Here is a 16,308-nt window from a genome sequence, read left to right as displayed (position 1 = left end):
TGAATGTATATGTTTTCTTTTGAGTAATATAAATTCATAGAAATTTGAAGGACCTCAGAAATCACTTATTTTAACCCCCACGTTGTACAAGGGAGGAAACTGAGGCATGGAAGTATTACTATAACATATTCAGCTTGGTGGATATGCTGAGACTGCAACCTAGATCTGCCAAATCTCAGAGTGTCACTGTGGGAAGCCTCTTAGATGACACGTATATGAAAGTGTTTGTGGAAAGATAATAGCTAGATTCTTATATTCTTCCATAGCTAGGGCTCTGTGATGGTTCCATATCTTACTTTAAACTGTCTATTGATCTTGCTGAAGAAATATGAGTTACCCAGATGAACCCCTAGCTTGCCAAAGGTTATTTTTAAGGAAGCAATTGCTTGGTGAAATGAATTATCTTTCTACTTGAGAAGAATTTTCAGTGGTTTGCACTGGAGTAAAGAACTGACAGTTCACTTCAGAAAGTAAAAATAATTCTTAATTCTATGTTTATCGAATGCTAAGTTCATATCCCTGTGATACAATTGACAGTTCTTAAGACGTGGTTCCCACTTTCTCAAATACAACTGGAGAAGTCAGGCTTACACATGAAAAGAGCCACAAAAAGAGTTAGGGCAGTTCATGACTTCAGTAGCAAAGGTTTTCCAAGACATCTGTGCAATGGCCAAGAGAACGGACAGACGAGGAATACTGTGGGCCTGGAGATTTTGGAAGTCCTCATGGAGGAGAGGAGACCTAAGTTGTCCAGAGGATAGGAGGCATGCAGGGTAAGGGAATAGCTTCATACCATAATGAGGAGGGAGGAAATGCCAAAGGGATGTGTAAGAAATTCATCTCACTGGGATAGGGGATTTTCATAAAGCCTCTTCCTTATTAAAGTGAGAAACAAGGTGATTGGAGTCAGACTGAAGAAGACCCTAAATATGTAAACACAGAGTTGTGCTCTTTTGTCCCATCAGATGTGAAAAGCCACTGCGAAGTCACAGGCAGTAGATGGCATGACGAAATGCAGGGAGCAGCTGCCAGCCTCACTCCCATTCAGAGTCTGCCCTCTCTTGCCTGGAAGGATGAGGACCACACACTAGTTCAGAGTTTCTAAGCCTTTTTCCTTAAAACGAACTTTAGAACATTTGGGATAAAATAATCAATTCTACAAAGACAGGCCATTGCTACTGGTGGGTGGTGGGGGGGGGGGCTTTGAATTCTTTTTCCCCTCCACTCCTAAAACATCATCATCTTCTTCCTTGTTCTTCTCTATTCAATAACAGTGCACACTCATGCATTTAAAAAAACACTTATTGAATAATATGCCAAGCATTTTTCCAAGCACTGGAACATAGTGGTGGATAGAGCACATAAGACTTCTTCTCTCCTAGGGCTTACAGACGAGCGGAAGAAGACAGACAAAACAATATTCAAGGAAACAAAAACAAAATTATTTCAGATTGTGAAGTGGGCGTATGGTGACTGCTGGCAAGGGATTGAGGATGAGGAAGCTTCTGCAAATAGGGTGATTAACAAAGCCTTCCCCAAAGACGGGACATTTGATCTGACAGCTCAATGATGAAGCAGTGCTGGCACTCAGAGCCGGAAGAATATTGTTCCAGATGGACAGAAGAGTAAATGCAAAGTTTCCAAGTCAAGACAGGGTTTCATATATTAAGGTATAAAAAGAAGGCCAGCGTGGGTGGGAATATAGGAAGTGAAGTTGTGAGTAGTATGAAATGAAATCAGAGGAATGGAAAAAGCACCACATCATGTCAATCCTTGTAGTCCTTGGTGAGCAGTTTGTATTTTATTCTGACAGTGACGGGAAGCCATTGGAGGGTTTTACATGGAGAAGTGACAAAATCTGATTTATGATTTTAAAAGATCTCTATGGTGCATGTAGAAAGATATTAATGAGGGAATTGTGTATAGAAGTAAAAGTCTGGAGACCAGCTAATTATCCACCAATAAGGACAATGGGATACTGGGCACCTAGGAAGAAGAGTATTTATACTTCGATATGGGTTGTCCATGAGTAAAAAGGTAAGGTGTCAAACAGTGTGCAGTGTTTTCTATCTTTGTATAAAAAGATAAAGTCGAATGCTAAAAGAGGAGACTTCGTAAAGAAATGGATTCTCTAATGGTTGGTTTCAGATGGTTCCCTACTGGTCCACCAGGGCCTGGTAGGGTGTCCATCATCTGATTAAAGGGTGGATCTATCTACCTATCTATTAATGTCATCCCACTGCCTTCACCAGCAAAACCAACCACATTCCTGTGCTGAGCTGCCTGTTCCAAGTTTTATGTTTGATCGGTTCTTAGTGGGAGAAAGTTGCAATAAGACCCCTGCCAATCACACCCAACATTTCCCAAACAAGGCAAGTAGATTTGCAGTGAGCACAAAGCTGAGGATTAAGCTTCTTTCATGTCAGAGGAGTTGGGGTTAGCCTGCTATTTACCATGGAAGGAGTTTTGTTTTTTTGTTTGTTTGTTTGTTTTGAAGAATTCTAACTTGAAAAGCAAGTTGTGGAAGGAGTGAGACAATGCCATCCTTTCAGAGGATGGGGGACAGGAGGACTCAGCCTCCCACTGGGCACCAGGCAAGGCTCCTACTCTGGCTGTCTTCATCCACACAGCAGGGGCGATGCGTTATCTGTGGATAAACTTAAAGCCATCCCAGAATCCACGTTTCCCCTCAGCTCACTGCTTTCCTCTGTCACCACCCTACCTGGAGCCCAGAATCCGTATGATTCGGGAGTGAGAAGGGCTAGAGTATAGAGCAGGATGAACAGTGCTTTCCAGCAACAGAAATGATCTAGTGATGGCCCACCTCTCCTGATAAAGTCATCCTCCTCCACCAACACATTTGCACCCACTTACAACTCAAAATTCCCATTGATTTCCTATTGCCATGATTTTGTAGAAAGACCCCCAGACTCTGGTCCTGATACCTTAAACCGGTAGTTCTCGAGGTGTGGCTCTAGGACCAGCAGCAGCACCTGGGAGCTAGTTGGACGTGGAAATTCTTGGACGCCATCACAAACCTACTGAATCAGAAACTCTGGGAGCAGGGCCCAGTAATCTGTGCTTTAACAAGCCCTACAGGTGATTGTGATGCAGGCCTAGGTTCCCAGCTTTGGCCACACATTGGAATCACCTGGACAGCTTCATAGAGTACTGATGCCTGGGTCTCAAGCCAGAGTCTGTAGTAATTGACAAGAGCTGGGTAAGAGCTGGGTACTAGACTCTCTCCCCGCTCTTTTCCCACACACACACACACAAACATACACATACAGGGTAGGGGGGGGATGGTATGTGGAGGACAAAGAATCTCTTCCACTGGGACATCTTCCAAGAGGATCAACAACTTGTGTTCTTTTTCTCTGCCTCCCTCTTTACCTGCCTCCCCCTTTCTATGCTCCACTCTGGATGTCTTTGAGCACTGCTTGGATGGGTCTTATCTGCATCATTTCCAGACTGAATGCACTGAGGCTTGCGAAACAGTTCAGTCACTTTCGTGATACTGTCAGGAACCGTCTCAGAGGGCAGCCATTCTGCAAACGTACAGGTAGAACTGGCCCTCATGTAGAAAAGTAGAATGATTTATTGAGTTAAGATACAAGTTGTTTGACAACATAACTCACCACTGTTTAACTCAACAGAAATATTGCAAAATTTACTTGTTTTGGCACTCACTGTTTTTCACTTCAGTAAAGATGTATGTTTACAAAAAATAATTACTTTTTCGGCATGGAATAATGCTCTGCTAAGACTGCTAATATATACTCCCTGCCCACAAACCTTAATATCTACACCCTGTATCTGGGTGACTGAAGTTGTGTCCATCTTTGTGTCTCTCTTTGTGCTTTAGGGACCCTGAGACCACAGGCAGGGTCTATCTACAGCTGCTGCTTTGGGCAGCATCTGATCCTAGAGGAAGGCTTTTTGGTGGGGACAATGGGGCTGCCCCCACAGCCCCAGGTGGCCTTAGAAGACCAGGAGTGGGAGTAGAGCACACCCTTATATTCCCTGGGGGGTTGCCTTGTGCACACATTTTAGGCAGCAAGTATTATCACCCTAACCTGCCAAACCCCTGGGATTTCCTCCTACATGGGGGCCTTTTGGTTTGAAGAGTTCTCAAGGACTTTGAAGAGCGGAGAGTAACTGAACCTGTGCACGCTGGAAATAGCACACAGCTGTCACAGCAAATGCACATCGATTCACATTTGATGGCGATGCTGTGGTGGGAACACTTCTGAGGGAAGCCCTGCCAGTTACCGCAGAGGCAGCTGTCTGCTCAATATTAGGCCAAGACTTGTCAAATTTAGAAACATACCCTAAAGAAACAGCAGCTTCTGATTCCTTCTATGATTGTTGAACAGCTCAGCCGAGGTCCCCAAAGTCATAACACAGTCTTTGATTCAGCGTTCATTGAGCAACTACTACCTGCCAGTTGCAATGCCGGGCACGAGGGAAACAAGAACAAATAAGACCCAGTCCTTGCCCTCGGGAGCTCATAGTCTAGGGGATGAGACACTAAATAATGACAACACAGAGTGGCCAGGGTGTGGCCAAGGCAGATGCAAGGGGCAATACAGGAGTGTGCAGGACACCTGTTGCCAGCCTAGTGGATGATTAGGGGACATCAGAGAAGGCCTCCTGGAGGAGTTGATATCTGAACTGATTCTGGAAGGATATTGGGTGAGTCCTGGTGTCAGAAATAATAGAGGTCATCCTTCAGCTTTGTGAACTCCAAAAAAGACTATTTCTTGGGTCAGAGACCTCCATTATGAATCTGATAAAAGCTGAGAGCCTTCTCCCTGGTCAAGTGTCCATGTATAATCGTAGCACAATTTCTGAGGGCTCATAGACTTCTTAAATCCCACACACAAATCCTCTACGGTTTGTGAACGCCAAGTTAAGGGTTTAGCCAAGAGAATTATATCCTCTGGGCTGGAGGAGCCCTCAGATACCACTGAACCCAATCCCTCATTTCATCAACAAGGAGACCAAGGCCCAGAGAGGACAGAGAACTTGTCCAGGGCCACACAGCCAGTGGATCAGGGAGGGGGAAGTGGAAGTCTGAAACGAGAGAGAGGGCACATGGAGCTCCCAGTCCTCACGATGTCTTTTCCACAGGGATATTTCCTGGCTGGCACCTGAGCTATATCGACGTGAAGGACAACTCCCGTGACGAGACCTTCCGCTTCCAGTGTGACTGTTGGCTCTCCAAGAGCGAGGGCGACAGGCAGACAGTCCGTGACTTTGCCTGTGCCAACAACGAGATCCACGATGAGCTGGAGGAGACCAGTATGTGGGGAGAGCGTCGGCTCAGGAGGGAGGTGGGGAACGGTGTTGGAATAAGAAGACATTGCTACAGCTGGAGTGGGGTCAGATGCTCATGGCCGGGAATAATATGGGGGGAGATGGATAAGTAAACACCCCAAATGTTGTTCACTGAACCTGGAACTGCTAAGATACTGGTGCCAGCTCATGGCCCTGAATCACAGGGACTAATGAGGCAACAGGAAAACCCACTGGGGACAAGCTCACCCTGACCTGAGGCTGGGCTGGGCAGTTTGGTGTGGGGCCCTCTCTGGGTAACTTTTGTATCATGGACTCCATCCAACCAATGCCTGTGACAACAGCTGCCTAATCAAGCCTTCCTAGAGACAGGACTCAGGGGGAGCCTGTATCTCCATCAGCCACTTTCCCTGTGTCCCTTCCTCAAGGGATATTTAAAGGGAAGGAGTAATTGATCCTGGGGAGATGTGTCTTTAATACAGACGCCAGTGTGTGGGCCCAACAGATTGAAGAAGGCTTATCACAGGCAGAACCTGATGGAAAGAAGGAATTTTCCAAACTTACCTTTGTAAGAGGTAAATCCCCAAATCTCAGGGTCTCAGCACAACATTTATTTCTCATTCCTTTAGTACACAGTCAGTATGGGTGTTTGGTCAGAGGCCTTCTGCGGGGTGATTTAGGGACCCAGGCTCTTTCCATCCGTGTCTGCCGTTTGCAGCATGTGGCTTCCACGGTTTTTGCAGAAGGGAAAGGAGAGCATGGAGAAGGCACAGCCCTACCTTCTTAACACATGAGTGTCTTTGCTCATGCTCTTCCCTCTGCCTGGAGCATCCCTCCATTTTCTCCCATGATTGTAATCATGGCTCTTCTTCAAGGCCAAGCTGAAACACCACCTCCTTCGTGAAGCTTTCTGTGATTAGCCCACTCGTTCGTTTACTCACTCAGTAAATATCTGTTGAGGGCCTCCTATGTGCCAGGTACTGTTCTGGGCACTTGAGAGTCTGTCGATGAGCAAAATGAAGACTGCTGCCTGCATGGGGCTTACATTCAGGTGGGAAGGGGAAAATGCAATAAACAGTAAAATATTGAATAAGCTACGTAGCATGTTTAAGGTTATAAGGACAACAGAAAGTAATACAGCGAGGTAAGGCAGACCAGGAGTGCAGGGGGAGTCAGGTTGCAATTTTAATTAGGGTTGTGGGGTGGACTTTCCTGAGAAGGAGGTGAGGGAGTGAGCCAAGCCACTAAGGGCAGAGTGGGGAGGGAGGGGGGAATCGCTCCAGGCAGAGGGACCCCTCACGGCAGGGCTCCAAGGCAGGGGCATCATTGCAGCTCTAAGGCAGGAGCGTGCCTGAGTGGGCTGGGAACAGCAAGGAACGAGCCAGAGAGAAAGTACTAGGAGGTGAGCTGGGAGAGGAAGCTGCCAACACGTTGTCTTCTCACCCCATGGTCCTTTAGTCCTTGGTTGCAAAGGCATAGTCCGTGTTTGTGTCTGGGGCTAGTGATTGCGTTCTAGTGTCACCCAGAGTCTAGTCCAGTCCTGACACTTGGCACCCATTCAACACACTGGATGAGTGCCTGCTGGGCAGACACGACTGAGGGAAGGGCAGAGTGACAACTGAGACAAAGATGGGAGTGGGACTGCTCGCCGGAGCCAGTTCTCCCAGGTCCTTTGCCTGCCTGGGTCTTTCCCCTTTGCTTTTGGTAGCAGGGCCCGCCTCTCCTTTCTTCTCTTCTTGGCGTGTGATCTCCGTTTTGCACGTCAGGGACCCGTCCATCCCTGAGAGCAGACCCCGTGTCTCTCTGAGTATTCATCCCCACCGCCTGCTGCCTTCCCACTGGCTCCCGGATTCGCCGCGGAGAGGTTGCTGCTATAAATAAAGTGGGAAGATCACCCTAGCCCAGAACTGGGGCAGCTTCTGCTTCTGGCCCCCGGACTGTGGCGATTTAAACCTGCCCCCCGCACGCCCAGGGTGCGGCCTAAGAGCGAGTGAAGGCTGGGGGGAGAGGCATGGTGCATCTGCCCTGCTGGTGGGCGCTGCTTCCCCTCCGCTGACCTGCCCCACCCCTCCCTTACAGCCTACGAGATCGTCATAGAAACGGGCAACGGAGGTGAAACCAGGGAGAACGTCTGGCTCATTCTGGAGGGCAGGAAGAACCGATCCAAAGAGTTTCTCGTGGAAAATGCTTCTAGACAGCGGCGGGCCTTTAGGAAGTAGGGAGGGGGTGCCCGGAGGGGATCGGGGCTGGGTGGGTGGGTAAGAGAGGGACCTCAAGAATCTCTCCTTTGGGTGGGAGCCATGGGTATACAAACGGGCCTAGCCAGCAAGTACTTATTGAGCACCTACTGTGTGCCAATCCTCTGCAAGCTCCTGGGGGTGAAATAGGTGGCTTATAAGAGGGAAAGGAGGAACTGCATGGAGTGAGAGCTCACTCTGTGGTGGGACAATGCTACTCACTGCAGACGTTATCCCCCGCCATGTAGACAAGCACCTCACCTCCTTCCATCAGAGTCGCCTTGGAATTGCTCAGACGCCCACCCTTCTCCCCTCTCCCTCCAGAATTGCTTACAGAACCTCTGCCTCCCCCTAAGCACCACTATGCCTTTGTCTTTGTCTGTTCAGGCTGCTATAACAGAATAACTTAGGCAGGGTGGCTTAGGAGGCTGGGAGTCCAAGATCCAGGCACCAGCAGATTCACTGTCTGGTGAAGTCTCACCTCCTTTTCCATAGACAGCCGTCTTCTCGCTGTGTCCTCACACGGAAGAAGGGCTGAGGGAGCTCTCTGGAGCCTCCTGTGTAAGGATGCTAATCCCATTCCTGAGGGCTCCGCCCTCATGACCTAATCACCTCCCCAAAGCCCCACTTCCAAATACCATCACATCGGGGATTAGGTTTCAACATATGGATTTGAGAGGGGGGCACAAACATTCAGTTTATAGCAACCTTTTCTACACATTCCCTCTACATCAGGACCAAGTCTGGGCACTTACAGACCCCCACAGACTGCCTACACCCCTCTTCTCCATCACCATTGCCCTCACTGGGCCCCAGAAATACCTGCACCTCCACACTCCACTGTTCCATCCCAGGACTTTGCTGAGACAAGTCCCCTTCTGGGAAGTCTCCTTCCCTCTCCCCCCTCTGCTCTCTGGATCTCACCATCCCCCCCCCAGCTCAATCCCCAGGGCCCCACCCTCCTCCGACTTCATCCTGCCTAATGACGTCACCATTCACTGGAGCTGGGACCAGACAGCTATTAGAGATTTTTAATTGTGATTGTCTTGTTCCAAAACCAGATGGAATCCCTCAAAGAACGCAGGACTGCCAGCCGGTCTCCTTGCCATCCTGTCCTTGTTCCCTGGCCCCAGGATGCTGCAGGGCCTTCAGCGAATGCTTACCAACTTCAGTGGGCAAAGGCAGCTCACTCGCCCCACTTTTGTTTCCTGCAGGGGGACCACAGACACATTCGAGTTTGACAGTGTCTACTTGGGGGACATCACCTCCCTCTGCGTGGGCCACCTCGCCAGGGAGGACCGGTTCATCCCCAAGAGAGAGCTGGTCTGGCATGTCAAGACCATTACCATTACCGAGATGGAGTATGGCAATGTGTATGTATGTTTTGAGACTCTCAGTACAAGAGGACAGGGTGTGGGGAGGTGTCCCTTTGGGGCCGAGGTCACCCCAGTCAGGAGGCCTACAAGCCAGGAAAGGAAGAGGCAGCTGTACTGTTCTGAAGCTCCCTGAACTGTGTGTCTACCGCCAGAGGCAGGGGACTAGCCCAGATGACCTTTAGTGCACCCAGCCTTGGAATCCAGGGACCTCACCTCCTTCCATCAGAGCCTCCTTGGAACTGCTCAGATGCCCACCCCCTCTCCCCGCTGCCTCCTTCCTCCTTGGAAGAACTCTGAGGAAGGCAAACAGTGCCAGACAGCAGACTTCCCTTGCCTTCTCCCTCCCTCACTCTATAATGACAAAGGAATACAGCTTCAAAGCCTGCTGTTTGCATGGTCATAGTGAAAACCCACCATCCACGTGGGCCGAGTAGAGACCAGAGACAAGCTGGGCTGATCCAATGGCCCACCTGTCTCGCAGTGCCACAGATATGGGGCTCTGCATTTGTCCTGTCAGGGCCTTCTGGAGACTCAGGCATTTCTGCAGGATTAAGGGTCTTAGTTACCTGGGCAACATAGTCACAGCCATCAATTTGTCTAATTAAAACCACTTGGTAACCACACTGGAAGCCAGAAAGAGCCCTGAGGCTCTGGAAGGCAGCAAAGACACTGAGAAGGAAGCAGGGAGGGTGGTGAGGGGAAGGCAAGGTCAGAGCTTGCAGAAGAGTGAGTGAGAGCTGAGTGCTCAGCTCACAGGGCCAGGTTGCTGGGGCGTCCCACCCAGAACCACTGCCAGCCCCTCACCCCAGCATGTCCCCTCCCCGGGGCTGGCCTTGCTCATTTCACACCCCAGATCCTTTCCTGCACCAGGGAAAGTGGCCACTGCCCACACAGGAGCAGCAGCCAGGTGCAGGCCTGCTAGATGCAGGTGGTTTTCTCAGCTGTAGGCTCTGGCCCTCAGGAGCCCAGGCTTCTCAAAGCAGTGTCTGTCCAGGCTCAGCTTGTGGCCTGCAGGGTCCCTGGATTTGGGTCCCCCTGGACTTCTAAAGTTTTCCCTTTGGGAATTGGGCAAGAAAGGGTTCTGACCTCTGAACTTCTGTCTTAGTCTCCTCAGACTGCCATGGAAAAATACCAGAGACTGGGTGGCTTACACAACAGAAATGTAATTCTAACAGATCTGGAGGCTGGAGGCTGGAAGTCTGAGACCAGGTGCCATGATGGTTGGGTTCTGGTGAGGGCTCTCTTCCTGGCCTGCAGATGGCCACTGTCCCCCTGTGTCCTCACAAGGCAGAGGGAGAGCTCTGGTTTCTCTTCCTCTTCCTATAAGAGCACTGATCCCATCATGATGGCCCCACCCTCATGACCTCATCTAAACCTAAGTATTTCTCAAAGGCTCCCATCTCCAAATACATTGGGAGTTTCAGCTTCGCCCCAATTCAACATATGAACTGGGGGCAGGGAGGATACAATTCAGTCCACAGCAGCTTCCCTTTTGGGCTGTGACATTATTTGCTGTTCTTTTAGAGAAAACCCAGCCTGGGTACAATAAATCCTGTAGGAGTTTCTGGGTGTGGCTGATAGGACCGATACTGATGAGGACTTGAGAGCTGGGAGACCAGCCCAGAAGAGCGAATGACTCTCCCAGCAAGTCACGGCCAGGTCAACACCCCTTCTGCTGCTCCTACTGCCTCCCGTCCCTAGAGACTGTGGCTGCTGATACAGCTCTTCTGCAAACTCCCCAAAATAAAATAAAGTAAAAGTCACCCTGGAGTTACCTTTAAACCCACAATATTGGCTGTGAGCGAGAGCTCTCAGCACCACCTGGCACCTCCTAGTCTCAGGAGGGAAGAGGCAAAGGCCCCTGGATACTAAGGTTGTCACCTGGTCAGCTGTGTGGCTTCAGGCAATTGCCCCTCACTTCTCTGTGCCTCACTCTCTTTTGCGGGGAGAGCCAGATACTCTGTAAGGTCTGGGGTAGGGGAGGATGGCAGGGGGTTCAGCGTGGGAGCTCTCAGAAGTCATGCCTCAGCCCACCCCTGACTGCGTAGGTCTCACACCTGTGGTCTCTGATGGGTGAAAACCTGTCTCTCCCAGAAATGTTGCTTTCATCCAGGGGGGGCCTTTGCAGGTGTGTTTAATCCTGGTGGCGACTCACAGGGCCTTGTCCTGGAAGGCACCTACAGTCTGCATCATAACACCACTCAACTGACACGGCCCCTGCGTCCACAGCTCCCTCCCAACCATCACGTTAGCCACATTTGGATTCCCATGAATTAAAAATGAATCTAAGCTCAAGCTCTTACAAACACAACAACCTCCAAATTTCCATCTTCTAACTTTTTCCAATTCCAACCCTTCTTTTCCTTTTTACTTTTCTGACCTGTTTCGTTTGTCGCTAATATCCTCAGGATTTCAGTGGAAGGACACACAGAGAGGCCTTTGTTTTTAAAACTGCAAACACCTGTATTGCTTTATCCCAACAGCATCTCTAATCATTATAAAAACTTAAGTATACAGAAAAGTGTATAAAAGAAAGTAAAAATTCCCTAGAGCCTTACTTATCCGAGATGGCCCCGCCATGAGCATTTTGATGACCTCACGCTCTCTAGCATTTTTCTCATATCTCACATATGCAATGTTCACAGAAGTATGTTCACATTATACATGGTTTTAAATACAGATTGTTACTTTTTGCTCATTATTCTCTGCTTTGCCTTTATTCTGGCTGGCCACTCTGCTATGTCCTTCCATAGCTAGAGCCTTGGCCTTACAAGGTCCTTAAGGCCCATATTCTGGTGATCTTATGTCTATTAGAAAACATTTCCTTATAGCTACACCAGGGAATATTTTTCAGCCCTCAAAAATAATGAATTAAATGCATACCAGATGACTTGGAGCAACTCCCAGGAAGCATTGTTGGGTGAGAAAAGCAAGATACAAGAAAACATGTCTTATATGATGCCGTTTTGTAAAGGGAACACTGACATCCCCATATGTCTATGTATATGTGGTTCTGTGCAGGGCTGGGTGAAGTGGAGGGAATTTGGCAGGCTACACCCTCAACTGTTGCATGGGTTATCCGAGGTAACGGAATGCTAAAGTAGTGAGGAAAGAGAAAGAAGGAGATAGAGCTAAGCAAAAGGGAAGCAAAAAAAAAAAAGTGCATTTAAAAAAGCTTGCCTATGATCAGATGACTTGTGTACTTATATAGAAGTATGTATATAAGTGGGCATATGCATAAAGAAATACATTTTAAAAGAATTTTATAACAAAGAATGTAAGTATATCCCCCTCTAAGAAATTGTGGTATGTAACAACAATCCAAATTTATCATGTGATAAATTAGAGGAAGAAAGATCTCAAAACAGAATAAGGATTTCCTGTGGAATGTCTTTAAATGGCTCACTCTTCAGGGGCCAGGCAGGCCCTGGCTCAGGGTCACCTTAAACAGTGACTTTTCTGCTCCAAGCCTTAGTTCTCCCATCTGTGAAATGGGAGGATGATGATCAGGTTGTCATGGAAGCAAATGAGATGCAGGAATGCAAAGCCCTGTCATTGAGTAATCATGCAGAAAACCAAGTTCTTTTTGCTGTTAAGAATTTTCATCTAAAATAGGGCTTGATTTTGCACCACTAGGCACACCCTTTCAGTGCTGCATTCCTGAAGTCATTAGCCAGAGCCAGGACTGCTTATTTCCAAAGCTGTTAAAATATTAGCAAACTGGAGTGGGAAGAAACCATAGCATTTGTTCAGTCCAAACCTCTAGCTTTGCCAGTGGGAAAATCAAGATCTGGATAAGGGATGTGATTTGCCCAAGGTCACATAGGTGGTAGGTGTCAGGACTGGGGCCCTTTTATGCCTGGTGCAGCATTTTCCCACTGTGCCTTCTGATTTCCTCCTTTTAAGTCTTGGACTCACTGCCATTACCCAGAGGCTAAAACTGAGTACCTGCAAGATAAGGTTAGTGGGGTACTTCTTAGTCCAAGACCATTTCTCTTGGCCCTGGGGGCCAAGCAATTCTGCTTGTGGTGGCTTCTTCAGTAGAGGATTTTCTTTTGCCCCTTGTACTCTGCAGTCCACGCACGCGCGCGCACACACACACACACACACACACACACACACACACACACACACTCTCATAGGTCAACTCAGCCAGGTGTGAGGGCTTTGGGAGCACAGGTTCCATAGTCACTTTTCCACTTTGCTCTGCCTGGGATTGTCACTCTGGATTTGGTTTCCTCTGAAGGTGACAACACCAGCTGCAAACATTAATCAGTCCCTTTGAGGGAGCAAGGGTATCAGCAGGTGGGAGTGGAGAGAGCTGGGAGAAAAGCAGGCAACAGGTCGGGAAGGTCTGGTCATGAGGGGTCTTGTAGGCCATTGTAAAGTCTCTGCTTCGTACTTGATCTGGAAGCCAGTGGAGGGTTCTGAGCAGAGGGATGACATACTTGGGCTTCATCTCAACAGGATCACGTGGCTGCTGTGTAGAGATATGGCCACAGGTAGCAAGAAGTGGGGAGACCAGTTAGGAGGCTCTTGGTGTTTTCTGGGTAGACAATGATGGTGACTTGGAGCAGAGTAGCCGCAGAGCAGATAGTGAGATACTGGGCAGTATTTTCACGTGGGCTGGTTCTGGATATATAGTAAAGATACAGTCAACAGGATTTGCTTATGGATTGGATATGGAGTGTGAGAGGTGGGGGTGGGGGGAAGAAGTAGAAGAATTAAGGAGCAGCTGGTCACGGTGGCACATGCCTGTGATCCTAGCACTCTGGGAGGCTGAAGTGGGAGGATTGCTTGAGGCCAGGAGTTTGAGACCAGCCTGAGCAAGAGCGAGATCCCATCTCTACAACAAAAAAATAGAAAACTTAGCTGGGCATGGAGGTATGCACCTGTAGTCCCAGCTACCTGGGAGGCTGAGGCAGGAGGATGGCTCAGGCTCAGGAGTTTGAGGTTACAATGAGCTATAATGATGCACTCCAGCCTGTGTGATAGAGTGAGATCCTTGACTCAAAAAATAATAATAATAATAATCAAGGAACAACCAGAAGGATGGCGATGCCCCTCTACTGTGAATGTTAAGTTAAACAAGACCTTGCACTCACATTTTAGCCGGGACATTTCCAGCTCCAATATCCTGTCACCTGGGCAAGGACCCGTTTGTGGATGACTAGGGGACTTCCAGGGGCAGGGGGTGACTTTGGCCAGCGTCCGCTGAGCCCCTCCCGCCTCTCTCCCGCGTCCCTGCCAGGTATTTCTTCAACTGCGACTGCCTCATCCCCCTCAAGAGGAAGAGGAAGTACTTCAAGGTATTCGAGGTCACCAAGACGACCGAGACCTTTGCCAGCAAGATCCAGAGCCTGGTGCCCGTCAGATACGAGGTCATCGTGACGACGGGCTATGAGCCGGGGGCGGGCACCGACGCCAACGTCTTCGTGACCATCTTCGGGGCCAACGGGGACACGGGCAGGCGCGAGCTGAAGCAGAGGCTGCGCAACCTGTTCGAGCGCGGCAGCACCGACCGCTTCTTCCTGGAGACGCTGGCGCTGGGCGAGCTGCGCAAGGTGCGGCTGGAGCACGACAGCAGCGGCCACTGCTCGGGCTGGCTGGTGGACAAGGTGGAGGTCACCAACACCAGCACCGGCGTGGCCACCATCTTCAACTGCGGCAGGTGGCTGGACAAGAAGCGGGGGGACGGCCTCACCTGGAGAGACCTCTTCCCTTCTGCCTGAGGGGCTGCAGGCGCCCTTGCCACCCTGTCGCGGAGGGCCCTGACCACACCTTCCTGCCCTCTGCCTTGGTGGGCAGCAGCCGCGTCCCTCCGGGAGCGCACTGGGGACCTTCGAGGTGCTTCGGAGGCCACTATTTGTGGGTGACTCTTTGTGGGGTCCTTCTCCTCTCCCCACTCTCAGTCTCTGGGACCTACAAGACTCCTAATCGCGGTGTGTCACAATCCGTGGCTGCCCAAAAATAACTTCTTGCAGTTCCTTTTCCCATAATAGCAGCGGTGCCAGGCTGGGACTTGCTACAGAGTGTGGCTGGGAAATTGGGGCTTCACCCAGGGGATAGGAGTGGGGAAGGAGAGACGATCAAGATGGTGTATTTTAGGCAAAAACTAATTAACACTTTCCCCTGAAAAAGCTGGGATAATTAAATTATTGCCAACCACACCCCATAAAGAATTCCTCTTAGCATCTGCTTGCTAAGAAATGTACGTCTTCTCCAGTTTCGATAAATCCAGGGGCAAATGGAGGAAAACATCAGGAGGAAGTGTGTTTGCTGGGGGGTTTATGAGCCTGTGAAAAGTAGATCATTCTTTCCGTCACTTTGCAGAGAGCACGTTGGCAAGGGCCTGCTGGTTATCCAGCCTGTGATGACACAGGCGGGACTCGGCCCAAAGGCGATGGCATGGCACCTGCAACAGCCTGGTCGCCACTGCACGAGGAGCCTGGGAGGGAAAGCGGGGACCTTGGGTTATTTGGTGAGTAGCGCTGGGCTCTCTGTGGGCAATGTTTGGACTGAGAGCTGAGAGGGGATCAGGAGCAAAATGAAGACACAGTCTCTGCCCTCAAGGGGGACGTGACCTTGATGGAGAGGCAGCAGCAGAACTGCACATTTGGGCACGCACACAGATACACACAAATGCATGCACACTCCCTGACTGACAGTCACAAAGGAGTCTGGCAACACACGCACAAGCCTTAGCAGAGCTCAGCACTTAACTTGTGACTTTCCTGCAGAGAAAAGGACAGCAGCAAGGAGAGTCAGGCCAAGGAGTCGTTCTACAGGAGGGCACCCCAGTGCCACTGTTTCTGCTGCCCTGCTGTGTCACCTACACCCTCAATCTAAACTCTTAGTTAGGCTTCAGGACTTTGTGGCAAGTTCAGGCAGCTCTCAGAGATCTCTTGGAGAGAGGTTAAACACACAGGTTCTGGGTGCAGCCTGCTTGGGTTCGAATCCCAGCTCTGCCTCTTAGCAGCTGAGTCTCTGGGCACGTTATTTCATCTCTCTGGGTCTCAGTTTCCTCATCTGTAAAATAGAAAGAATGCTAGTAATGCCTACATTATAGGTTATCATGAGGACTAAACGAGTTAATAGGTATGTGGTTTTAATTCAGTGCATACATTACTTTTTTTCCTTTATTTTTTCAACCCCTTGGTCAACTTGCACAGCGCCTGCATGAAATGGTGAGTATAGTCACCATGCTGAACAAGAGGACTCATGAGGGAGGAGGAGGAGGAGGAAGGAGGAATCATTAAATAGCTCTATTTTCATCTCTTTCTGTGGAGCTGGTTCTTCCCCTGTGCCTGGATGAAAATTTAGACAAGCCCCCCAACTCCTCTGGACTCCCTTAGATAATAAAAAGTCCAAAAAACCCTTTAAGTCACAAAGTCCAT

The 16,308-nt window shown here is 49.4% G+C and overlaps 1 protein-coding gene across 1 annotated transcript in view; it reads left to right on the top strand.

Annotated features, from left to right (window-relative positions):
- The window catches only part of LOXHD1 (lipoxygenase homology PLAT domains 1), a 99,899-nt gene extending 84,736 nt beyond the window's left edge, over positions 1-15,163 (top strand). Inside the window, exons 18-22 of the mRNA XM_045527191.1 lie at positions 5,134-5,304; positions 7,378-7,513; positions 8,750-8,908; positions 14,163-14,461; positions 14,917-15,163. Of these exons, the coding sequence (XP_045383147.1) occupies positions 5,134-5,304; positions 7,378-7,513; positions 8,750-8,908; positions 14,163-14,461; positions 14,917-15,047 (896 nt within the window). The 3' untranslated portion in view covers positions 15,048-15,163. The remainder of the gene's footprint in view (positions 1-5,133; positions 5,305-7,377; positions 7,514-8,749; positions 8,909-14,162; positions 14,462-14,916) is intronic.
- The last annotated feature ends 1,145 nt before the right edge of the window (positions 15,164-16,308 follow it).

This window comes from Lemur catta, chromosome 16 (assembly GCF_020740605.2).
Source record: "Lemur catta isolate mLemCat1 chromosome 16, mLemCat1.pri, whole genome shotgun sequence".
NCBI classification, from domain to species: Eukaryota; Metazoa; Chordata; class Mammalia; order Primates; family Lemuridae; genus Lemur; species Lemur catta.
The sequence above is the reverse complement of the archived record's forward strand: the minus strand, read 5'-3'. Positions and strand labels throughout refer to the sequence as shown.